We start from the raw sequence: 25,646 nt of genomic DNA, 5'->3' as shown, positions 1-25,646 counted from the left end.
CAACCTGGTTCGGTGCAGTGTTATGACCGATACTTGATGAAGAATCTGATGCAGGCTGCAGAAGCAAGGGGCCACTCCTTCTGGGCCAGAGTACTAGATAATGCAGGCTCTTATAATTCCCAACCACATGAGACAGGGTTTTTCCGTGACGGAGGTGATTATGATAGCTACTATGTTGGAAATTCAAATCAAAACAGGTTGTAAATGGCAGCTGCTAGCTGTTAGTTTCTTTACAGGTTGTATTCACACTTGCTGCAACTACAAAGACTAAAGTTTCCTCCATGTGCCAGCTGAGAAGTGAGCTGCTGTGTGCTAGCCGAAAGGTTTGATTCCAACCTGGAATAATGCAATGCATGTGTGTGCCATACTATCCAAAGTTGCTGCATGTGTTTGAAAGGATGTAAAGATGGTAAACACTAGGGGTGGGTTCAAAAAACCGAAAACCGAAAAAAACCGAAAACCAAACCGAACCGAAGCTGAAAAAAACCGAACCGAAACTGCCAAACCGAACCGAACCGAATCTGGTTAGTTCGGTTTCGGTTTTTGAGGTCCGGAAACCGAACCGGACCGAACCGAACCGAAAAAAAAAATCATATATAAATTCTAAAAAAACATGTAGGCGCCGGGGTTTGAACCCCTTCCCTATAGCTTAGGATTAGTTGCTGCAAGCCAACTTGACTGTGGGCTTTGAGTTGTTATTATTGTACCAGTACAATATTTATAGGCTTCTTGTATTTAATGCTTTATAAAATTTCTTAAACTTTACAAACCCTAGCCGTCTCACACTTTATCTCACTTCCCATTTCAGATTTCAAACTCCTCCGCTGCGTCCTCTCTCTCTCTCTCTCTCTCTCTCTCTCTCTCTCTCTCTCTCTCCAAATCACTCTCTCTCCAGTCTTCTCATGTCCTCCTCACGGATTCCTTCTTCCAAACCATGATTTTCCCTCGCCCCTTTCGAATCAGAACCCCCTCTAAATTGGAAGATTCGAATCTGGGTTTTCCGATCTCTCACAGGTAATTTTCGAATCAAAACTAATATGATTTATAATTTTATATTGTGATTTACTGAATTAAAATGGGTTTTTCTTTTCATTATTTGTTGGGATTTGCATGTTATAATCTTTGCAGATTTGTTGGGAATTTATATTGTAATTTTCGTATTCATTTGCAGATTTGTTGGGATTTTATATTGTGATTTACTGAATTAAAATGGGTTTTTCTTTTAATTATTAGTTGGGATTTTGCATGTTATAATCTTTGCAGATTTGTTGGGATTTGGGATTTTATATTGTAATTTTCGTTTTCATTTGCAGATTTGTTCCAGTTCGTATTCATTTGCAGATTTCTTCCAGTGCAGATTTGCAGATTTGTTACAGTTCATATTCATTTGCACCAACACCCAATAAGTTTCTGCATCTTCAGTGCTCGCAATCAATCGTTTCAGATTTGTTCCAAATTAAAAAAAAAAATTTATGGAAAAAACCGAACCGGACTGAAACCGAACCGAAAAAAATCAAAACCGAAAAAAACCGAACCGAAAAAAAACCAAAAAAATTTGAACCGAACCGAACTGAACCGAAATTTCGGTTCGGTTTCGGTTTTGACTAAAAACCGAACCGTTTCAAACCGAACCCAGCCCTAGTAAACACCATCATTCATTGCAAGTGTTGTTGTATTGTTTATCAATTTCTGTTTTGTATAAATAGGCCTTCTTGCTAGGATTTAGAATCATCCATTCCAATCCCATTCTCATTTTCAGCTTGTAAGCATTAAAGAGTTGTAAACTCTTCTAATATTTCAAAGTGTTTGTTATCACCAAGCTTGCTACTTCTTTCTTTTTGTTTGTCCAATTTTATTGAGAGTGCAAAGTGAGAGGTGTGATAGAGTTTGTAAACTTATCACCCACATATTTTGGTATTGAGTTAGTAAACTTTTCAATACCAACAATTGGTATCAGAGCCAGAATACCATTCTGGCAGGTGCAGCAGTTATGGCATCCAACTTAGTGCAGCTCCAAGTTCCCACATTGAAGAAAGAAAATTATGAAAGATGGTGCATCCAATTCAAAGCATTGTTTGGATCACAAGAGCTATGGGAAGTTGTCAGTAGTGGGTATGTTGTACCCACTACCGAGCAAGAAGCCACATATACTGCAGATCAAAGGAACACTCTCAGGGATTTACGAAAGAAGGACCAGAAGGCGTTGTATCTTCTCTATCAAGGATTAGAAGATTCAACGTTCGAGAAGGTTACAGAAGCAACAACGAGCAAGCAAGTATGGGACACACTCAGTACAATCTACAAAGGAGTAGATCGAGTCAAGAAAGTGAGGTTACAGTCACTTCGAGTAGATTTTGAAACTGCTCACATGAATGAAGGGGAGAGCATCTCCGACTATCACTCAAGGCTCATTGTGATAGTAAATCAGATGAGGAGAAATGGCGAGAGACTCGATGAAGTACGAGTTGTAGAGAAGATACTTTGGTCACTCACGTCTAAGTTTGAGCATGTGGTGACTGCCATTGAGGAATCCAAGGATTTGGAGGCGATGAGCGCAGAGAAGCTACTAGGATCCCTCATAGTTCACGAGCAACGCATTCAGAAGAATGCAAGCCCCACAACACTAGAGCAAGCTTTGGAGTTAAAATTGAAAATTGACAAACCAAATAAAGGTCGTGGGCAGTGGAACTCACGTCGTGGGAGTTCATCCAACCGTAGCCGAGGATGAGCCCGAGGAAGAGGTCGAGGCTATGAACAAAACCGAGGTCAATCTCAAGAGTGGAGATCTACCCGAGGAAAGGCGCATATCCAATGTCACACTTGCAAGCAATATGGACATTATGCAAATGAATGTTCATATAAAAATGGTGAGCATGTCAACATGGCAGAATCAAATGGAAATGCTGGTGAGGAATTTACAGTCTTACTAGCACACCATGATATCAGTAGCCAACAAGATGTTTGGTATTTAGACTCTGGTGCAAGCAACCACATGTGTGGAAAGAAAGAGTTTTTTGCCGAACTCAAAGATGGGCCTTATGGATCTGTGAGTCTTGGTGACTCCTCAAAGCTGCCAGTTGAAGGCAAAGGGAATATCAAGATCATCCAGAAGGATGGTAGAGAAAAATACATCTCCGATACTTACTACATACCAGGTATGAAGAGCAACATTCTGAGCATTGGTCAACTGCTCCAGAAAGGGTATATTATACATATGGAGGATATGTTTCTCACTCTCAGGAATGCAAGGAGAAAACTTATTGCACGTGTTCAAATGTCAAAGAACCGAATGTTCCCATTGAAGTTAAACACAAAGATTAGGAGTTGCAACATCGGTGTAATGGAAGATGAGTCATGGAAATGGCATCTTCGATTTGGCCATCTTCATTTCAATGGCCTAAAGTTGCTGTCAAGTGGAGGAATGGTTCGTGGTCTACCCCAGATTGAAGTCACACGCCAAGTATGTGAAGGTTGTGTGCTTGGCAAGCAAGCACGACTATCATTCCCTGTTGGCGATACATGGAGAGCAAAGGCACCACTGCAGATGGTACACACGGATATATGTGGTCCATTGGATCCTATGTCTTATGGAGGTAATAGGTATTTTATTACTTTCATTGATGATTTTAGTAGGAAGACTTGGGTTTAATTTCTCAAGGAGAAGTTGGCTGCTCTAAAAATCTTCAATGAGTTTAAGGCACTCACAGAGGCTGAAAGCAACCACAAGCTTGTGGCTGTGAGATCAGATAGAGGTGGAGAGTACACCTCCAATGCTTTCCAAGCATACTGCAAGGAGCAAGGAATTAGGCATTAACTGACTGCTGCCTATACCCCACAGCAAAATGGGATAGCCGAAAGAAAGAATCGAACCATCCTTGACATGACAAGGTCCATGCTTAAGGAGAAGAATTTGCCAAAAGAATTGCAGGCAGAAGTTGTAGCTTGTTCGATTTATTTGTTGAATCGATGTCCAACAAAGAGTGTCAAGAGGATGACACCACAAGAAGCTTGGAGTGGATACAAGCCGAGTGTTGCACACTTAAGAGTTTTTGGGTGTGTTGCATATGCTCAAGTTCCAGAAGCCAAGAGAAGGAAGCTTGATGATCGAGGTGAAAAGTGTGTGTTTGTGGGCTATAGTGAAGAGTCCAAGGCATACAAGCTCTACAACCCACTAACTGGCAAACTAGTGGTTAGTAGAGATGTCATCTTCAGTGAGGAAGAGGCATGGAAGTGGAACAACAAAGAAGTCAGTAAAAAGAAGATCGTCTCCACTGATTTTGAAGAACCAGAAGTTGTACCACCTGTTGAGCAACAACCTACTCAAACAACCACAACAACTCCATTGCACAGAACTACAAGGAGTGGTCCTACATCTAGTGAAGAAAGCAGCTCCTCAACTCCAGTGAGGCTAAGAAGTCTCACCGAAATATATGGACAAGAAGAAGAAGAAGAAACCAACCTTTTCTGCTTGTATGCAGACCACGAGCCTCTCTCATTCAATGAAGCTATGGAAGAAGATCGTTGGAGAATAGCCATGGAGGAAGAAATCCATGCCATCGAGAAGAATGACACTTGGGAGTTGACAAAGCTCCCACCAAATCAGAAGGCTATTGGTGTCAAGTGGGTGTACAAGATCAAACGCACTGCAGATGGGAGTGTGGATCGGTACAAATCAAGGCTTGTAGCAAAGGGCTACAAACAGAAGTATGAAGTGGACTATGATGAAGTCTATGCTCCAGTTGCAAGACTTGACACTGTAAGATTGCTAATCTCTCTTGCCGCTCATCATAAATGGAAAATTTATCAACTAGATGTCAAGTCAGCCTTCCTTAATGGAGTACTTGAGGAAGAAGTATACGTGGAACAACCAGAAGGCTTCCAAGTACAAGGAGAAGAAGATAAGGTGTATCACAAGACACGGAACTATCACCTAAGGTACCTTACAATCACAAGACCTGATATAGTTTATGGAGTTGGACTCATGAGTCGATACATGGAAACACCAAGGGAGTCTCATTGGCTGGCTGCCAAGAGAATTTTGAGGTACATAAGAGGTACTCTAAACTATGGTCTATTTTATAATTTTGGTGAAGATGCAAAATTATTTGGTTATTCAGATAGTGATTGGGGAGGTGACCAAGATGAAAGGAAAAGCACAACTGGCTATGTGTTTTTTCTAGGATCAACAATTTTCTCATGGACTTCAAAGAAGCAATCAATTGTTGCTTTGTCATCATGTGAAGCCGAGTATGTTGCTGTAGCCTCAACAGTGTGTGAGGCAATTTGGTTAAGAAATCTATTGAAGTCAGTATGTCATCCACAAGTGGAATCGAATGTGATTCATGTGGATAACATGTCTGCAATCAAGCTTGCAAAGAATCCTGTTCAACATGGAAGGAGCAAGCACATTGATACCAGGTTCCATTTTCTAAGGGACCATGTGAAGCAAAAGACAATTGAGCTTGTCTATTGTCACACGAAGGAACAAGTGGCATACATCTTTACAAAACCCCTGCCAGTTGAATCATTCCGGCTGCTACGTGAAATGCTAGGAATGAAGGCGTTTTGATTTAAGGAGGTGTGTTGGAAATTCAAATCAAAACAGGTTGTAAATGGCAGCTGCTAGCTGTTAGTTTCTTTACAGGTTGTATTCACACTTGCTGCAACTACAAAGGCTAAAGTTTCCTCCATGTGCCAGCTGAAAGTGTGTTGAAAGCCAGCAGAGAAGTGAGCTGCTATGTGCTAGCCGAAAGGTTTGATTCCAACCTGGAATAATGCAATGCATGTGTGTGCCATACTATCCAAAGTTGCTGCATGTGTTTGAAAGGATGTAAAGATGGTAAACACCATCATTCATTGCAAGTGTTGTTGTATTGTTTATCAATTTCTGTTTTGTATAAATAGGCCTTCTTGCTAGGATTTAGAATCATCCATTCCAATCCCATTCTCATTTTCAGCTTGTAAGCATTAAAGAGTTGTAAACTCTTCTAATATTTCAAAGTGTTTGTTATCACCAAGCTTGCTACTTCTTTCCTTTTGTTTGTCCAATTTTATTGAGAGTGCAAAGTGAGAGGTGTGATAGAGTTTGTAAACTTATCACCCACATATTTTGGTATTGAGTTAGTAAACTTTTCAATACCAACATACTATGGCAGATTCTTTCTTAATTGGTACTCCCGTGTTTTGATTGATCATGGTGACCGTGTACTTGCTCTGGCCAATTTAGCTTTTGAAGGCACACGCATTGCTACAAAGGTGAGTCACTTTACTGGACATTGGTTCTACACAGGTTTCTTTTTTTTTCGTTTTTTTTGGAGTTTCTTTATTTGATTTATGAGCAGGTATCAGGTATCCACTGGTGGTACAAGACTGCCAGCCATCCTGCTGAATTAACGGCTATATTTTACAACTCCTGCAATCGTGATGGGTATGCGCCAATTTCAGCAATGTTAAAAAAGCATGAGGCTGCTCTGAATTTCACATGTGTTGAAATGCGCATATTAGACCAACATGAGGGCTTTCCGGAAGCACTGGCAGACCCCGAGGGATTAGTTTGGCAGGTAAGCACAGAAACTCATGTGTAATTACTTCCTGGATTTTAAGCATATGTAAATTTAGCAATAAATATAAATCACCACCACCATTCGGAAAAGTGAGCATCCGGGTTGGCTGGATGAGCAGAAACTTAAAAAGCATCAATTAGAATTTTGGGCTGAATATGCATATTTCCTTTATTCTTGGGAAGGTGGCCACATTAAGTGTCCGAGTCAGTTGCTATTTTTTGATTAATGGATCTGCCCAAATTCATTTTTCTGCGGCTGTCTAACAAATACTTTAAAAAATTTCTAACTAACATGGGCAAGCAACACTGGATCAAGAGGGGCGGGTCTGTTGCTACATGTGAAATGTCAGTTTCCTTTGGATTATGTACCGAAATATTATCTGTGTATCCCTTTTGTTTTCTTTTTTATAATGTTTTTGGATTTCATTTTTTTTCAGGTGCTGAATGCTGCATGGGATGCTAACATTCCAGTTGCTAGTGAGAATGCTCTTATTTGCTTTGACAGAGAAGGCTACAACAAGATATTAGAAAATGCTAAGCCCTGGAACGATCCAGATGGCAGGCATTTATCAGCATTTACCTATCTCAGATTAAGCCCAGTTCTGATTGAGAGGCATAACTTAATGGAGTTCGAACGATTTGTCAAGAGAAAGCATGGTAAGAGTTGTAAGACAACATGGTTCTCTTCTCGTATGCACAAACTCGGAAATATTTCATTTTATAGCGAGAAAAATGAGTAATACAATGCACTCTTTGGGACGTCCTCTTGTACTCTCAGAAAATTTTTATTTCTCATATTATGTTGTGTCGCTTGGTTGCACCCTTTGAATAAGACCCCTGCATAAGCCAAAATCAGGTAGCTCGGATAAGCTCTAAGTACAAGCCTTCTCTCTAAAACTTGAGCTTATACTAGAAGCTAAAGTCCAATTAATGAAATAATGTAGCGTCGAACGTATATTAACCGATAAACTATGGTTACAAACTTGTAATCAATGAAGGTAATTTATAAGATATTTCCATTCCAAATCTCACAAATGGATACTCATGTCATGAGCCTTTTTTTTTAGCTTTGAAGTTACTAGAAGTGACGAGAAAGGAAACAGACAACACCCTACTTGCAAGTGATTCTAGATCAGCACAACAACGATGGTTGTTTGTGTTTTTGCGCGAAGTGGGTTATATGTCAATGTTACTCGTGTGCATGGGTGACATAGATATATGACCCGCACCGCATGAATAATTTGTGCAATTTGACCAATTTTCAGTTAGAGATGGGGACGATTGATTGTATTGGCATTGTATGATCAATAATGTTGTTCAATGCCATTAATATAACACAATGGGTATCATTTTTATATGGTGGGGAATTCAGTGATGCAAAACTTTAGAATAATAAAAAATTATGACTTTTTAAGTCTTTTGGAAGAACAAGATTTGCAGGTTCACAGTTGGAATAATGACATTTCCACACAATTAAGACAGAAGTCGAACTTTCTAATCGATAGATATTCTTGTGTATGACTTGTGACACATGACACTTTTATTACGGTTTAAAAAAGAATAAGGGGAATTTGTGTGTGTATACCACATAGATAGGTGATCCTCATGTCAAGCACCAAATTTTGTCCAAAATGTGACTCCATACTTGGTTCATTTTATTTCATATTGATCAAATTGAGTTCAATTACTATGTATATCATAAGAGGTTTGGGGTGAAACCCAAATATCATGTTCTTTTTCATCAATGCCTTGTCCATTGGGGAGAAGCCAAAAAATAGATGGACGAGACTGTGATGAAGAAAAAGCTCATTAAGCTCGTGAAAGGTAGGCCTTGGGCCATGGCAATCCGTGCAAATGGGCAGATGGGAAGAACAAAAATAAGACAACCCTTGAATGCTTGATAAGCTAGTCAGTCTACTATAGAGGACCACGTTCTTCAATATAAACCTCGAATAATAGTTCACTAGTTAAATCTCTTTTTAAAGTAAGAATTTATAGTACATTATTTCACTTCTATAACTAAGAACTTGATCATCACCTAGCTGACAAAGAACACGTTAGCTCTACGTTAGAACATATTGGGTCTTGAATGTCACCCACAGCCACATGAGTCTCTTGTGGGCATAGAGAAGGCCTGGGGGGCATCTGCAGACATTCAACATCTCCTCCAAGCATCTCGATGACTTTGTGCATCGAAGGGCGATCAGTTGGTTTCATTTGAATGCACCACAAGGCGGTTATAACCATCTTTCTGATTACATTCTTTTCCTCCTCTGTTACATTGTCCATCTCCAAGTCATTTCCCACATTATACTGATCGTATACCCATAGTGGGAAGTAGATTTGGCTTGAATGCTCTACCATTGTATTCAAATTCTTCCTTCTGCTTGCCATTTCCATCAACAACATTCCAAAACTATAGACATCGGCCTTGTGTGTGACGCCTCCAATATTTTTGTAGAACAATTCAGGAGCAATATATCCCATTGTCCCCCTCGCTGCCGTCAACGTGACAATGCTATTATCTATAGGATACAATTTTGCTAGCCGAAAGTCAGAAACCTTTGCTTTGAAGTTCTCATCAAGAAGAATATTATGAAGCTTGATATCGAAATGGAGAATTTGCATTGCGCAACCTTGATGTAGATACTCAATCCCTTGAGCCACTCCCAGAGAAATCTCATACATTTTGTTGATAGTTAAAGGCACACTTCCTTCTTTGGAATAAATGTATTTATCAAGAGAGCCATTAGCCATGAACTCATATACTAGAGCACGCTTTGATCCCTCAACACAATAACCAACGAGTCGCACCACGTTGACATGGTGAATCCTTCCAATGGTAGCTATTTCACTAATGAAATCTTGGCCATTAGCTTTGGGTTTGCCCAGAACTTTAATTGCTACAAAACGGCCGCTGCGTAACTTTCCTTTAAATACTGAGCCATAGCCGCCTTCGCCCAACTTATCCTTAAACTTGCGAGTCATCTTCTTGATTTCCGAGTAAGAGTACCTTATAGGCATGAAGTTCTTATCGCATTGTAGAAAGTCTTCTATTGTACTATACATTGACAAATGTCTTCTTCGCCATTTATAGACTAAAAATACAGCCGCAATTGGAAAGCCAAACAATAGTCTTGCTGGAAAAAATAAGCCTGAAAACAAATATATGACCAAAAGAATCATAAGAAAGGAAACTTATATGTTAGATCCACACTACCTTCAACTTTCTTCAACTTCTTTTGTTTCTAAATTACATTGTACTTTGTTTCATTCATTACAAGTTGGAATATACAACTAATAATTCATGCTTTTCTTACCGATGCCCATCAGTATTTCCCATCCACGCACTGCAACAAAATAGCAAAGAGTAAAAGCCAATTATATCAACGGCTATAAGTTTGAAAAATGAATAAAAATCAAAGACTTGACTACATATATGCAAGAAATACAAGCTCTGTCTTACCGATGGAATGGAATGGAAACCATCGAGGAAAGTTTCCTGCAATAAATACCAAACAAAATTCAGCAACGACAAAACACTAGACTACATAGACAGAAGTTAGCATTTGAGGAGAAAATCCTTACCAAGTTTCACGGTGTAAGTCATAGAATTTCCTACAGTGACAAATGTGAAAAAAAAATACACAACATTAGCAATACCACAGCGAGTCTTCATTAGTGTTAAATCATCAAGTTTTTAAAAATATCTATTCAGCGAGTCCTACAATTACGCTTTTGGTATATAACCAACAAGTGAATGCCAAATTTCAGAGATGATTTATTTTACTGCCTGCCATGTTTTCTTATAGAGTAATTATTCACAACCTCAATCTTGGGCCACACAACAAACTTTTACTTCATTTTTTTGAACATTGCAATATCATACATTAACTTACGTATCCATTACAATGTCAAACCTCTGTCTCCTTATCCATCAATTTGTCTGTTAACTGCTCACATAACAAACATGAGATCCACTCTCTCGCCCATTTGAATTGAAAAATTAATTAAATATTAATAAATTAAGAATTTCAAAATCCTTCGCACACTGCTGCACGCTAGTGTGCGAGACTACTCTAAAACCTTAATTTCTTACTATTTAATTTCTCAATTCAATTGGGCGAGGGAGTGGCTAGCAACTGCAAGATTAGCATTTAACAGACAAATAAATGATAAAGAATACGGAAGTCTAATATTGCAATGAATTTATAAGTTGATATATGATGTTGCAATATTAAAAAAATAAAGTATGAGTTTGTTATGCGACATAATTTACTCTTATAATTTGTGGAAGAGAGTGCACGTTGAAATCTAACTACAAAAGTTAGAGGCATGTGTATACTCTAAAGTTGTAAATATTGAATTTTAAAGAGAAACAAAAAGGAGAGATTTATTTTCTTTATTTTTGTTTTGGAGAGGGACCACTTACGGATTTGAGCCCATTCATATTGAAAGAAACCTACAGTAAAAGAATAAAACAACATTAGCATAACAACCGTTAGAAAATAAAATTCAAGTTGCTGCCATTTGTTGATACATGTACAGCATTAGCATATATAAGAAATAAAGCAACATAATTCATTTGTCATATAATTGACTGCAAAATTAGGATATAGTTTTGGGAAATGGTAATTATATAAGAAAAACAATTAAAAATGTTTAGCTGTAATAGAAATATAGACAACAACCACAATATAAACAGTCTTAATAGGATGAAATGTTTAACTTATCTCTTTATATAGTGCATATAACCTCACAAATATTGTATTGTATTGAGATATTATTGTTACGATATCAATTATATTGTTACGATATTATTGTGTACATAGTACTAATGATATAATATCCATAATAATGTATATGTGTATCTATATACTGTTGACATGATATGAATATTGTTGACATATTTTTCAAGCAAAATGAATGGCTTAGCAGCACGTTTCCCAAAGAAAGAATATATTCCTCTTCCGTTGAGAAACAACTGGTGTTGCTCATTTTGTATACAACAATCCAAACTATTTATATTTTAGTACATCATTCATAGATTAAAAAAAAAATAGAAAAATCCAAAACCATAAACACATTTAATTGTCGTAAATAAAATAGACGAATATGGTTTTTCAAAAAACACTAGTATGACAGGCATTTAAAAAAAAACTAAAAGATAGACAGTTGAATCATTGAAATACAATGTAAAATAGACCCTACAAGCAATCAATCAAATAAGCTTATTTGAGAACAAAGTAATTATAAGTTAGTACTTCATTTGAGAATTACGCACCTGGGATGGTGCGTGGAAAACATTTAGGATGAGTCGAACTGTGAATGTAATATGAGCCATTGCACGGTGAACGTAGTTCATCAGGCCAATACACTCCAAGCTCAAAGCCATTCATGACTGCACTGTGTATAAATTCATAACTATAACAGTCATTAGTGTAGGACCCGTTAGAGTAGCCCAACTGCATGAGAGCCATCCCCTCGACTCCGCAACCCTCATTCAAATCGTTCATAACTATACCAGAGGATGCCGTTTGGACTGTGCAACGCCCCTGCCACATTTCAGAGGTGTATGGTAAGTATCTTTTCTGATATGATTGAGAAAATAATTGAAGTGTTCATGGATGATTTTTCAGTTTATGGTGATTCTTTTGATACATGAAATGACATTTTTCAGTTTATGGGAAAAATGTCATTTCATGGTTTCGCATGGATTAGTTCTAGGGCATATCATATCTGAAAAGGGAATTGAAGTTGATAAATCTAAAGTAGAACTTGTTAGTTCTTTACCCATCCCTACTACTGTCAGGGAGGTTCGTTCTTTTCTTGGACATGCACGTTTCTACCGTAGGTTTATGAAGGACTTCTCAATGATTTCTAGACCCTTGTGTCGTTTACTTCAAAAGGATGTAACATTTGATATGAATGAAGAGTGTGTGGTAGCATTCAATAAGCTTAAGGAGTTGTTATCCACGGCTCCTCTAATCATGCCACCAGATTGGAGTTTACCTTTTGAGTTAATGTGCGATGCTTCAGACTATGTTGTTGGTGCAATTCTAGGGCAGCGTGTCAACAAAGTGCCACATGTCATCTATTATGCATCTCGAACACTCAATGATGCACAGTTGAATTATTCAACAACAGAGAAGGAGCTTCTAGCTGTTGTATTTGCTTTAGAAAAATTTAGATCTTATCTAATTGGGACTAAAGTTATTGTGTTTTCTGACCATGCAGCTTTGAAGTATCTACTCACAAAAAAAGATGCAAAACCACGACTCATTCGATGGATACTTCTGCTTCAAGAGTTTGACTTGGAGATCAAGGATAAGAAAGGGAGTGAGAATGTTGTAGCAGATCATCTTAGCCGACTTGTGCATTCAAACACAGAGGAAGATCTCATCCCTTTACGTGAAAGTTTTCCGGATGAGCAACTATTTTCATTAAAGATTACTAACCCTTGGTATGCAGATATTATCAATTATAAGGTCATCAAAAAGATTCCGGATGATTTTACACGTGCTCAAAAAGATAAGCTTGTCAAAACCGCCAAATACTATGAGTGGGATGATCCTTATTTGTGGAAATATTGCACTGATCAATTGATTAGAAGGTGTGTCCCCGAATCTGAGTTTAAATTTATTCTAACTTTTTGTCATTCTTATGCATGTGGTGGCCATTTTGGAGCAAAGAGGACAGCCCTGAAGGTGTTAGAGAGTGGTTTTTATTGGCCTAGTTTGTTTAAGGATGCGTACGAGTTTTGTGCAACATGTGATCGTTGTCAACGAACAGGTAACTTGGGCCCAAGAAATCAAATTCCACAAACCCCTATTTTGGTTGTTGAGATCTTTGATGTGTGGGGCATTGATTTCATGGGACCTTTTCCATATTCAAATGGTTTTCTTTACATTTTATTGGCTGTGGATTATGTTTCTAAATGGGTGGAAGCAAAAGCCACCAAAACTAATGATTCAAAAGTTGTTTCAGGTTTTATTAAGAGTAACATCTTTGCAAGATTTGGAATACCTAGAGCATTCATTAGCGATGGAGGGAGTCATTTTTGCAATCGAACATTTGAAGCGTTGCTTAGGAAGTACAATGTCACACATAAGGTGTCTACACCTTATCATCCGCAAACTAGCGGTCAAGCAGAAGTATCAAATCGTGAGGTGAAGCAAATTTTGGAGAAAACTGTGAGTCCTAGTAGGAAGGATTGGAGCATGCGCTTGAACGATGCATTGTGGGCTTATAGGACTGCCTATAAGACTCCTATTTGAATGTCCCCATTTCGGTTAATTTATGGGAAACCATGCCGTCTTCCAGTAGAGTTAGAACACAAAGTTTATGGGCGATCAAAGCCTACAACATGGACATGAGTGTTGTCGGAAAGCAAAGGAAGCTTCAATTAAATGAGTTAGACGAAATCCGGAATGATGCATATGAGTCTAGTCGAATATACAAGGAGAAATCAAAGGCATTTGATGACAAGATGATCTTAAGGAAGAGCTTTGTCATTGGACAGAAAGTTCTTCTATTTAATTCTCGCCTTCGGTTATTTCCAGGTAAGCTTCGTTCTCGATGGGTTGGTCCATTTGTTATAACAAATATTTTTCCTCATGGTGCAGTGGAAATCCAAAGTGCAAAGACCGGATACGTGTTCAAAGTGAATGGGCATAGACTCAAGCCATATTACGAGTCTTTTGCGGAGCATGATGTGGAGGTTGTACCTCTCCAAGAACCAGTTCCCTTTGGATGATGACTGGAGGCATCGTCCGGCTGCAAGACGTTAAAGAAAGCGCTTCTTGGGAGGCAACCCAGGCTTTCTATCTTTCATCCTTATTTTGAATAATTTTAAATGTTCTTGTTCTGTTTTTCTCTTGTTTTCTGGTTTGTGTGTTTAAGTCCTACTTTTGTTCCTTTATGCAGGTAATGATTTTGCAATCTCTACCACAACTTCTTGCAAAGTATTTGTACATTCATAAAAACGAAAGGAACATTAAGCAGATAAATATAAAAGGGAGCCTTCACATAGGCTGCTTAGGAGAAGTCTCAGTAGTCGGCTGAACTTCAGCAGTCGACAGAGCCCCAGAAGGAGGAGGCATCAAAGGTTGATCATTTGGAGCTTCACTATGTGGTACAGCCCCAGAAGACGAAGGCAAATGTTGTTAGAACAAACCCACAAACCTCCGATGATCAAGCAAAATCTGACCATCAGATTCCTGTATCTGGTCAATTTTCCTCTTCATGTTTGTGGCATAGTTGTGTGCGAGCTTGTGCAACTGTTTATTCTCATGCTTGAGCCCTCTAATCTCTTGCTTGGGACTCATCACTTCAGCCGCCAACGATTCAACTTGACAGGTTCGGGGTAAATAGGCGTTGGGCCATGTTGGACACGAAACCTGCACACTGCACACTAAGAGCCAGAGACTCCTTAACAGCCAATTCATCAGACCATCTTGAAAGCAGTCTGTTATCTTTAGGAGTGACAAGGTTCCGGGCCACCACCGCAGCTGTCATATCATTCTTCATCACCGAATCCCCAACGGTAAAGGGACCGGTAGGGGATATGAAGGATGGGCGCCATATGTTGTCTGGAGAAGTCGGAGCTGCCTCTTCACCAAGGTTCAAGTCAAAACGATGATCGGAAGGGCCAGACATTTTTCAGAGGTGGTAAAGAAAGAAGAGGTCGGACAAGTCAAGATCATAGAAATGCAAAGAGGGAGTTTTTACAGGCAGAAATTCAAGTGTGCTTTGAACGTCCTGCATATCTCTATAAAAATCAGCACGCGATGGGATTTCAGATATCGAAGAGGCAATTCCAGATATCGAAGAGGCCAACTAAAAAAAAATCAAAGAGGCGCTAGCTTTCTCAAAAGCTGGGCTTGCTCAGAAACCACAGCCAATCTTCTTTTCCAGATTTGTCCGCACTCGTCACATGCAACCTCTGCACTCGACGGAGCTCAGATTTCGAAGAGGCAATTCCAGATATCGGAGAGGCATCTGCTTTTCCAGACGTGTCAATATCTGTCACATGCAGAGTCTGCTTTGCGAAAATTACGGGCAATCTGTCGAATATCTATGGTAAAGTAGAAAACACGTGAAGTTTACTGTTCAAACATCCAACGGTTGCCGACAAGAGTGAAAGAACAGTACCGGTTATTATTTCCTATAAATGTCGACCTTCACCCTCCATGGCAAGGCAGACATACATAACTTTCTTCTTTTCAGAGAATGCCTTTCCAACACACCCTCTCGAGTCACTCAGTGTTCCTTATTCCTTGGGGTACCTCTGCAAACAACCCACCCAAAGCAAGAGTATCTCATATCATGCTTTCTCCCTGTCTTTCTCCTTGTCTTTGTTTTACGACAAGGAGAAAGAGAGCAATCAGCCAGCACTTGGTTTCAATCTTCCGATCTGGAGCCAACTGCCTGGAACCCCTTCCTGATTGCTTACCTAGCCTTGCTCTCGAGTACTCATCTTCATCATCTTATGCTTCCGCTTCGTCTACCACATCTGCCTGGGGAACAGATAAGGGAAGTGATAATGATACCTCGAAGCATGTGGAGACAATTTGCCAATTCATCCTCAGCTAGGGACAAGGAGAAAGAAAGCAAGAGGTGGACACTTGGAAAGATTGAAGAAAGAAACAGACCAACACAGCTATCTTGTGCCAGCCCGCGGTGCAGAAGAAACAAGCAGAGAAGAAACAGACTCACATTGCTGCTCTCCTCGCCTACACAAATTGGTGTGTTCTTTCCTTTTCTTTATGTGTCTTTATTTCATTTTATATTTCTTTCCTTCCATTTTTATGTCTTATTGTTCAAAAATTCCTTTCATTATCATTGGGGACAATGCTATAATTAAGTTTGAGGGTGGAAATATATTTCGTTAGTTTATTTCTCTATAAAAAATAAAAAATCAAAATCAAAATCAAAATACAAAAAAATAAAATAAAAATAAGAGAAACAAATAAAAAATAAAATAAAAAAAAAGTTTTTACATTTTTATTGTTGTTTGTAGCTACTTCTCAATTCAATGATGAGATTTGATTTTAATTTCCTTCTTACTTTCAAGAAGTCTAAGTTCTTTTCGTTGTCTTTGTGTTAACTGTGATTTCCAGAAATCAACTTGAAAAATAAATGTGTCTAGTCTTGTTAATGTGAAACTTGAGCATGATTTAGCATTTCATATGTGAATCATGTGAGATTATGTAAACCTTGTGAGTTTTTAAGCCTATACATGATTGAACCATTATGCATCAATCTCATTCCTTCTTGTGCGTATGATCTCACTGTACATGTATCTCTAGAACTTGCTTTATACTACTCGATTCATTAATCAATTCATGTAATAACTTGGAAGTGATATAGGCCATCTTTGGATCGTTTGAGCCTTTCATGCCTACCTTATATGCTATGTTTATCCGTAGTAGCCTATTGAGCCTTTAACAAAGCCATTTCTTTGTTAGCCACATCTCTTTACCTTGCTCCAATATTGGAGTTGAGCCCATACACAAAAATCGATTCCTTATTGTTTTGAGAAAGTATTACATGGGTTGTGCTTTTGGGGGTTTCATTTATGTAGAAAGATGGATAGAGCATGTGTATTACAATGAAATGTGAATTTGATGGGTGATGTAGCTTTTGCAGATTTGTTTCTCTCATTCAAAAAAAAAAAAAAAAAACGAAATATATGAAAATTGGAGAGTGTTGATTTGTTGAAAATGTGTCGGTAGAGTATAAATTTCCTTTTAAAGTTAAATTTGGGGAGTAACAGGTGCTCGAGGTTTTATTATTTTGTTGGTGGTGTGATATTGAGGTGTTGGAAAACTACCAAGTGTACTTTCTCAAAATTTTTTATTTCCATATCCTTTCTTTCATTAGCCTATCACTTAAATATTGATAAGCGAGTTAGGTGGGCAAGCAAGCATATGGCGGTATGTACAATGAGATCACTTGAGTGAAACACATTAACCAAAACTTATGAGTGAATGAGCGTATGTCTTGTGAGAAACTCACATGTTTGCATATGATGATTTAAAGGAGCTTGGAATTGCATTGACATGGCTAGCTCACACATGGCTTTTCAACGTTTTGTTTGAAGGAAATTTGGTTAATTATTGGATGATGTTTTGAGCTCTTGTTACTTACTTCTTGGCAATGTATTTCATGGTTGGAACTTATATATGAAATCGAATTGAGAAATTGGCTACTAAGTTGTTGAGTCTAGTCTTAGTTGAGTGGTTTTGTTTTGTGTTTTGTTTTGCTAGAGGACTAGCAAAAATGTTAGTTTGGGGGTATTTGATCACTCATATATTTCATGCATTTATACCATCCATTTCTATAGTCTTTGTGATATTTTTGTGTTAAAATTGTGGTATTTTACCTTACCTTGTGTTAATGTGCAGTTAAATTTGTTTTATGATCAATTTCAAGAAAAAATAAGAGCAACAGAAAATAAATGGGACGGAAAGGAAGACACTGAGCAGAAAACAAAGTGAGTGGAGGAGACACTGACAGAATAAAAGAATGAGAGCAGGGAGAGACACGGACTGGTGGAGAAAAAAGAAAGAAAAGAAAATAATAAAAAAGAAATAAAATAAGAAAAGAAAAGAAGAGTGGGAAGGAAGTGGAGTGCAGCACGGCAGAAAGAGGACAGGAGCAGAAATAATAAGAAGGGGCAGAGAAAAACAGGAGCAGAGGGGCGCGCAGAAAAAGGAAGAAAATACAGAAAAAAAAAAGACAGAGCGACAGAAGAGAAGGGGCGAGGCGCAGAGAAAGAGGAAGGGACAGAGCAGCAGGAGACACGGCAGAAGACAGAGAGAGAGGCAGAACGGCACAGAAAAAGAAGAAAAACCAGAAAATAAAAAGGCAGGGGGAGACTGACGAAGGAAAGAAGAAGAAGCTTCACTCTATTTTTCTTGGTTTTATCTTCTCAAACCCATGTTTTACTTTTGGTTTAATTTGAGAATAATGTGTAACTAATTTTTAGTAGTTAGGGGCTGTTTTGAAGCCCCGAATATGATCGTAAGTTTGTTGTGATATTTTGTTTGAATGGCTTTTATGAAAGGATGAAAATTGTTTCACTACTTATGTCATTGATAAATTCTTTATGTGTTTCTATGGATGCATACATAGTGAGCATATCTAGGATTTTAATGCTATGAATATATGTTTACCTGCCCTTGTTGAATGAGGACCTACATATGTTCTAGAGTAGCACTTGTTAATTGTGGTTAACATGTGAACCGATTTCTAGGATAAGTAAGACAACGCCAGTACTTACGATGCCTTGTGATGACTCAAACTCTTTTTATTCTTAATGATTTCTACTTGTTAAATCTATGAACACGTCATTCTAGATTGCATGCTAGGGACTAAGTTAAGTTGAAAACGTCATTCTCTTAACATACTACGTAAGAAAGAGTAATAGGTTGAGTTCTAATAGTGAGCCAACTTGAGCATCTTCATCCGGAAATAAAAGGGATTTGAATGAAACATAACATACTTGCATGATTATTTGGTGGTGGATAGCATGTCCCCTAACTCGTTTTCTTAACTTGTGAATTAAAATCTATTGGTATTATTTAAAACTTGTTGAGGTCCTATTTTGTCCGATTTAATTTAAATAGCTAATCAACTCCAAAAATCCCAAAGATTTGTGTGAGCATAGCTTGGTGTGTCTAGTTTATGTGTATAAAATTTCGTTGCATTTGGATAAGTGTAAGTTAGTCTAATAATTATTGTTCGGTGGCTGGTCAGTGGAGACAGCCACCCTGTTTTTGTGACATTTTAAGTATTTGGATAAAACAATCTTCTGCGGGAATGACCCTTATTTTCATATGCTACAATCGACAAATTTTAGTGTTAATAAGGAAAATTAATAGGATTATTGTGGGCTACTTTGTGGTGCGTTATAATTACTATCATCCATCTCCAAGTCATTTCCCACATTATACTGATCATATACCCATAGTGGGAAGTAGACTTGGCTTGAATGCTCTACCGTTGAATTCAAATTCTTCCTTTTGCTTGCCATTTCCATCAACAACATTCCGAAACTATAGACATCGGCCTTGTATGAGACGCCTCCAATATTTTTGTAGAACAATTCAGGAGCAATATATCCCATTGTCCCCCTCGCTGCCGTCAACGTGACAATGCTATTATCTACAGGATACAACTTTGCTAGCCCAAAAGTCAGAAACCTTTGCTTTGAAGTTCTCAAAAAGAAGAATATTATGAGGCTTGATATCGAAATGGAGAATTTGCATTGCGCAACCTTGATGTAGATACTCAATCCCTTGAGCCACTCCAAGAGAAATCTCATACATTTTGTTGATAGTTAAAGGCACACTTCCTTCTTTGGAATAAATGTATTTATTAAGAGAGCCATTAGCCATGAACTCATATACTAGAGCACGCTTTGATCCCTCAGCACAATAACCAACAAGTCGCACCACATTGACATGGTGAATCCTTCCAATGGTAGCTATTTCACTAATGAAATCTTGGCCATTAGCTTTGGGTTTGCCCAGAACCTTAATTGCTACAGAACGGCCGATGCGTAACTTTCCCTTAAATATTGAGCCATAGCCGCCTTCGCCCAACTTATCCTTAAACTTGCGAGTCATCTTCTTGATTTCCGAGTAAGAGTACCTTATAGGCATGAAGTTCTTATCGCGTTGCAGAAAGTCTTCTATTGTATTGTACTATACATTGACAAATGTCTTCTTCGCCATTTGTAGATGAAAAATGCAGTCGCAACTAGAACACCAAACAGTTGTCTTGCTGGAAAAAATAAGCCTGCATAAGAAATATATCACCAAAAGAATCCTAAGAAAAAGAAACTTATAAGTTAGATCCACACTACTTTCAACTTTTTTCAACTTCTTTTGTTTCTAAATTACAATTTATTTTATTCATGAGAAGTTGGAATCTACACAGACACAGAGTGAGACACAGACACACACACACACACAATAATACAGGCTCTTCTTACCAATGCATATCAGTATACCCCATCCACACACACTGCAACAAAAAAATAGCAAAAATTAAAAGCCAAATCTGCGGCTATAAGTTGAAAAGTGAATAAAAACCAAGGACTTGACTCTATGCAAGAAATACATGCTCTTACCGATGGATTTGAATGGAAACCATCGAGCAAAGTGTCCTGCAAATACCACACAAATTTCAGCAACGACAAAACAATCAAAGGATAAAATATAGATTGTTTCTAGAATCTAAGTCACTATTTTTGGAATCTAAATAATTGTTTCTGGAATTTAAGTTTTTTGGATTTTGGTTCTTTTCTTTCTACATACAGTGTTTGTTTGTGCACAGAAAAAACAAACACTGTATCTAATTTTTTTTTTCCAGAAACAGTGTTATGTTTTGGGTTTTCCAGAAATAGTTTTATGTTTTGGTTTTTTTTTTCCTATTTACAGATGACCAACATGTACGTACATTACCGAGACCGTAGGTCCTTATTGGATCTGATCGGAATAAAGTACTAACATTATAAATTGTTTGTGGTGCAGATAAGAGGATGAGGATGAGGACGATGACGAGGAAGAGGAGGATAAGGGCACGAAAAAGGTAGACAATAGTTTTGGATGATTTTTTTATTAAACTTTGAGCCATTTTGCTTAAATAACATTTTAAGATGATTTTTGGTTAAATATTTGTTGGCCCAAACCCTTTTCATTAAAACTCCCTAACATATATAGTATAATATGGACTTATCACCTACGAATCCATATTGGGGAAGAAGGAGATGGTAAAATTCCAAGGAAACTAGCAATTATAGGGCTATGGTGTATCCAGTGGCACCCGATGGATCGTCCTTCCATGAAAATAGCGGTTCAGATGTTAGAAGGAGACGGAGAAAGCTTGACCATGCCTTCTAATCCCTTTGTGCCCACAGGTCCTACAACTAGAAATGGAAGCATTTCGGTAAGACGACTAGAGTTGGAACCAATTGCGGAACTAGAGTAGAAAGTAACACCAATGTATGTAATATTACCATTGAACGTGTAACCTTTCAAACCTAATTTAAGGGAGTCTGTTTCCAGTTCTTGTTTTAACTTTTTTTTGGTTAGCAGCGTCAAAGGAATCAAGTATTGGACTTGTCCTATGCATGTGGCAACCCCTCCCAAGTTTTTCTTTTCACATTCGGCCAAACTTTACTTGGAATTTTAAATAGATGAAACAATATGAATCTTAAACAAGCAAAAAAAAATGTAATTATGAGGGATTGAATCATTGAAGTGGATGTGGATGCTGCTGGATTGGAACTTGGAAGAAACTTCATGGTGGATGCTGGGTACCCAATACTCATAGGGAATCAGTCTAAGTGTGAAAAACTCTCATTTCAGTTGCTATCCAAAATTTTGGAATTATGTGTGTTGTTAGAATGATTATTTTACTTGAATTAAGACTAAAAAAACTGATAATGTATTATTGTTTTTAATTATTATTTTTTATCGTTGAATTGAATAAATCAATGGAGTATTAAAAGCAACAATAAGAGGAAAAAGTTATTTTACATTGAACAAATCAACTATTTATTTAAAAGGATTGAATCGATTGATGCTGCTGGGTTGGAACTTGGAAGAAACTTCATGGTGGATGATGGGTACCCAATACTCAAAGGGAATCAGTCCAAGTGTGAAAAACTCTCATATCAGTTGCTATCCAAAATTTTGGAATTATGTGTGTTGTCAGAAGGATTATTTTACTTGAATTAAGACTAAAAAAACTGATAATGTATTATTGTTTTTAATTATTAATTTTTGCTGTTGAATTGAATAAATTAATGGAGTATTAAAAACAACAATAAGAGGAAAAAGTTATTTTATGTTGAACAAATCAACTATTTATTTAAGATGATTGAATCGATTGATGTTGCTGGGTTGGAACTTGGAAGAAACTTCATGGTGGATGCTGGGTACCCAATACTCATAGGGAATCAGTCTAAGTGTGAAAAACTGTCATATCAGTTGCTATCCAAAATTTTGGAATTATGTGTGTTGTTAGAAGAATTATTTTACTTGAATTAAGGCTAAAAAAATTGATAATGTATTATTGTTTTTAATTATTATTTTTTACCGTTGAATTGAATAAATCAATAGAGTATTAAAAGCAACAATAAGAGGAAAAAGTTATTTTTACATTGAACAAATCAACTATTTATTTAAGAGGATTGAATCGATTGATGCTGCTGGGTTGGAACTTGGAAGAAACTTCATGGTGGATGATGGGTACCCAATACTCAAAGGGAATCAGTCCAAGTGTGAAAAACTCTCATATCAGTTGCTATCCAAAATTTTGGAATTATGTGTGTTGTTGGAAGGATTATTTTACTTGAATTAAGACTAAAAAAACTGATAATGTCTTATTGTTTTTAATTATTATTTTTTTGCCGTTGAATTGAATAAATCAATAGAGTATTAACAGCAACGATAAGAGGAAAAAGTTATTTTATGTTGAACAAATCAACTATTTATTTAAGAGGATTGAATCGATTGATGCATCACCTGAATACAAAGAACAACCATGGAGGGAGACATTCCTTAGAAGTCAGAAAAAAAAAAGTTACAATAATTTAGGAAAAAAACAAGAAAACCTCATTAAGTGGTACTCATGGACAAGATACTTGATTAGAAGTCGGGTGATATTATTTACACATCTCTTTTTACCTCTCATACTCTTCTCAATTTCTAGCCTAATTAAATGAACCAAGAAAGATCAAATGATAGAAATTAACATAGAGTGTATAGGAGGTAAAAAAATGTGTGTGGATAGCATCACCCGTGTCATATTATTGTGTTTACTTTCAAGTCTTAAGGTAATGAGAGTGCAAGTTCTCAATTGGAATAAGGGATGAAAGTTTTACGAGAAAAGTCATATTCTTGTGTTTACCTTCAAGACTTTAGGGAAATGAGAGTGAAAGTTCATTGGAATAAGGGATGAATTTTTTAGGAGAAAAGTCATATTCTTGTGTTTACTTTCAAGTCTTTAGCGAAATGATAGTGCAAGTTCGCAATTGGAACAAGGGATGAAATTTTTAGGAGAAAAGTCATATTCTTGTGTTTACTTTCAAGTATTTGGAGAATGGGGAATGAGAGTGCAAGTTCACAATTAGAATAAGGGATGAAAATTCTACATAACAATGACAAGAAAAAAGAAGTATAAGTGGTAGGGCTTCCAATTGATGTGAATTAGTAATTTAATCTTTTGTTGTGACCTAGAGGCTAGCGCACCCTTCGTGAAGCTGCAACATTGAAAAATATGCAAAAGGAAGTGTCATGCTAAGTTAAAGCCAGGCCCATGATGCCGGACAATGGTAGGACTGACTTGTGTAATAAAAGAGACTGACTTATATTTAACGGGTGCACTGCTACGATGGTAGCTAATAACACAATGCTACTTGGATAATGACTTTTACATGACATTACATTATTGATCCTTAATTGCAAAGGAAAACACTTCATCCTGTTCCGGATTTCATGTGAATTTAAATTAGTCCAGAAATGCAGAAAATTGCTCCTCTCTTCCTTCTGCATATTTTTACTTGTTTTCTTTAGGATTGAAATTGAATGTGGTCACTTGAGGAAAGCAAGTATAACATATATTTACTGCTGGATTTAAGCAATTATCATGAGAATATTAGTGACTGTACTCTGATTTTGTATCTTACAGGCAAGGCAACATATATATGGAAAAGATTGGCTACAGGTGGTGGACTCATGGGTTCTTTGTTTCTTGTTCTACTGGCAACTGTAGTATATTGGGTATTGGCGCTCATAGAAAAGAAAAAGAGAACGAATTAAGAATTGAAAGATTCTTCGAAGATTACAAGGCATTCAACCCAAGCAGGTAAAGAGGATTACAAATCAATTCAAGGTGTTGATGTCAAAACTCGAATAGAGCCCGACTAGGTTCAACACATGGTTTGCTCTGGGTGTTGCCTTTGGTCTCGTTGCCTCTGGATGGCTCAAGAGAAAGAGAAAATAGGTGTGACACTAGACAGTTGGTGTTTATTTAGGAATAAGGTTGGTTTGCGCTTAGATCTAACTTAACCAAAACGATAATACATCTAGAGAGATGCTGGTTCGATTAAGTTTTTTCTTATGCCTCGAGTGAACGAGGACTTGGACCATTGTGAAAAGTGTGTTTGCCTAAGTTTGTAAATGGAAATAAAATATTAATGAAAGCAAAAAACTAAATGTAAACATTTCATGATTGAGTCCAGAATATAAACGTTTATAAAAGGGATTCATGGGCTGATAAACCGATTTCCATAACTAAAACTTGGAAATGTAAAGAAAACAAAATAATTCTAGCAAGATTCATAATCATAACCATTCTAGCACATCATGATCTACAAGTAATAATCTTCCATCCTAAAATGCCATATAACGAAGGGAAGGATAAATGCTAATCATCCTAACACTTAATTCTTATATCTTCCATTATAGGGGTCATATTTAACAAGAGAATTATTACTAGAAATCCCATAGAAATCTCATAGATATGCATGCTAGTCACTAGAAATCCCATAGAAATCTCATTATTTCCCTTCAAGTGGTATCAGAGCCAAAGGTTTATATTTGATGTGTCCTTTTGGATTTTATGCATATGGGTTTTGATTTGATGTTTGACAAATTATTTCTTCATTCTAGACATGTTTATCTTTTGTTTTTTCAAGTGTTGAAAAATCTGTTTCAAGAGTTGAAAAGATATGTATGCAAAAAGTGTTTTTGGATGCATGAATGAAGAATGAGTTTTGAACAAAATTTGGGGTTTTTTCTTCCATGGGGAGGGCACGGTTTTGGGGAGTTTTTTGGCTTTTGTTTGTGTTTCTTTTTGAGTCACACACACACACACACTTTTAAGCTAGAAAGCCAAATCCTTGCCATTTTTGTTTTTTGGTTTGAAAAACCACCAAGAAAGCTAAAATCTTGAAATTGTATTCATGGTTTTGTTCTTGTTGTTCATATTTTTTATTCTTGTTGTTCTTCATTTATTTTGGTTTTAGGAGTTAATCTTTGTTGACTATTGTTAAATTTGTTTTAAA

At 37.2% G+C, this 25,646-nt stretch overlaps 4 protein-coding genes, 1 long non-coding RNA gene and 1 pseudogene across 6 annotated transcripts in view; 4 read left to right on the top strand and 2 right to left on the bottom strand.

Annotated features, from left to right (window-relative positions):
* The first annotated feature begins 813 nt into the window (after nt 1-813).
* On the top strand, nt 814-1,351 carry LOC126631980 (uncharacterized). Its single transcript, XR_007626531.1, has 2 exons — nt 814-1,014; nt 1,314-1,351. It is a non-coding gene; the product is annotated as an uncharacterized LOC126631980 (long non-coding RNA).
* Nucleotides 1,352-1,990: 639 nt separating this feature from the next.
* Nucleotides 1,991-2,728, top strand: LOC126613648 (uncharacterized). The gene has a single exon (XM_050281233.1). It carries the CDS (start codon nt 1,991-1,993, stop codon nt 2,726-2,728), a length of 738 nt encoding a protein of 245 aa, XP_050137190.1.
* Nucleotides 2,729-5,612: 2,884 nt separating this feature from the next.
* On the top strand, nt 5,613-7,512 carry LOC126613327 (beta-amylase 2, chloroplastic-like). Its single transcript, XM_050281168.1, has 4 exons — nt 5,613-5,628; nt 6,125-6,255; nt 6,342-6,560; nt 7,000-7,512. The coding sequence occupies exons 1-4, from the start codon at nt 5,613-5,615 to the stop codon at nt 7,300-7,302; spliced, it is 669 nt and encodes a 222-aa protein (XP_050137125.1). The 3' UTR covers nt 7,303-7,512.
* A 1,079-nt stretch (nt 7,513-8,591) lies between these two features.
* The window catches only part of LOC126631713 (rust resistance kinase Lr10-like), a 73,650-nt gene continuing 56,595 nt past the window's right edge, over nt 8,592-25,646 (bottom strand). The window contains exons 1-3 of one of the 2 annotated variants that reach the window (XM_050301860.1): nt 10,029-10,662; nt 9,883-9,912; nt 8,592-9,717 (exon numbers count right to left, since the gene is read on the bottom strand). In XM_050301860.1, coding sequence (XP_050157817.1) covers nt 8,597-9,717; nt 9,883-9,892 — 1,131 coding nt within the window. In that variant the 5' untranslated portion in view covers nt 9,893-9,912; nt 10,029-10,662 and the 3' untranslated portion in view covers nt 8,592-8,596. Of the gene's footprint in view, nt 9,718-9,882; nt 9,913-10,028; nt 10,663-25,646 lie in introns of those variants that run through there. The other variant, XM_050301852.1, reaches the window with a different exon arrangement.
* On the top strand, nt 13,872-14,318 carry LOC126613169 (uncharacterized). Its single transcript, XM_050281158.1, has 2 exons — nt 13,872-14,124; nt 14,188-14,318. The coding sequence occupies exons 1-2, from the start codon at nt 13,872-13,874 to the stop codon at nt 14,316-14,318; spliced, it is 384 nt and encodes a 127-aa protein (XP_050137115.1).
* LOC126613004 (rust resistance kinase Lr10-like) lies at nt 19,452-20,196 on the bottom strand (annotated as a pseudogene).

This window comes from Malus sylvestris, chromosome 1 (assembly GCF_916048215.2).
Source record: "Malus sylvestris chromosome 1, drMalSylv7.2, whole genome shotgun sequence".
In the NCBI taxonomy this organism is placed as follows: domain Eukaryota; kingdom Viridiplantae; phylum Streptophyta; class Magnoliopsida; order Rosales; family Rosaceae; genus Malus; species Malus sylvestris.
The sequence above is the reverse complement of the archived record's forward strand: the minus strand, read 5'-3'. Positions and strand labels throughout refer to the sequence as shown.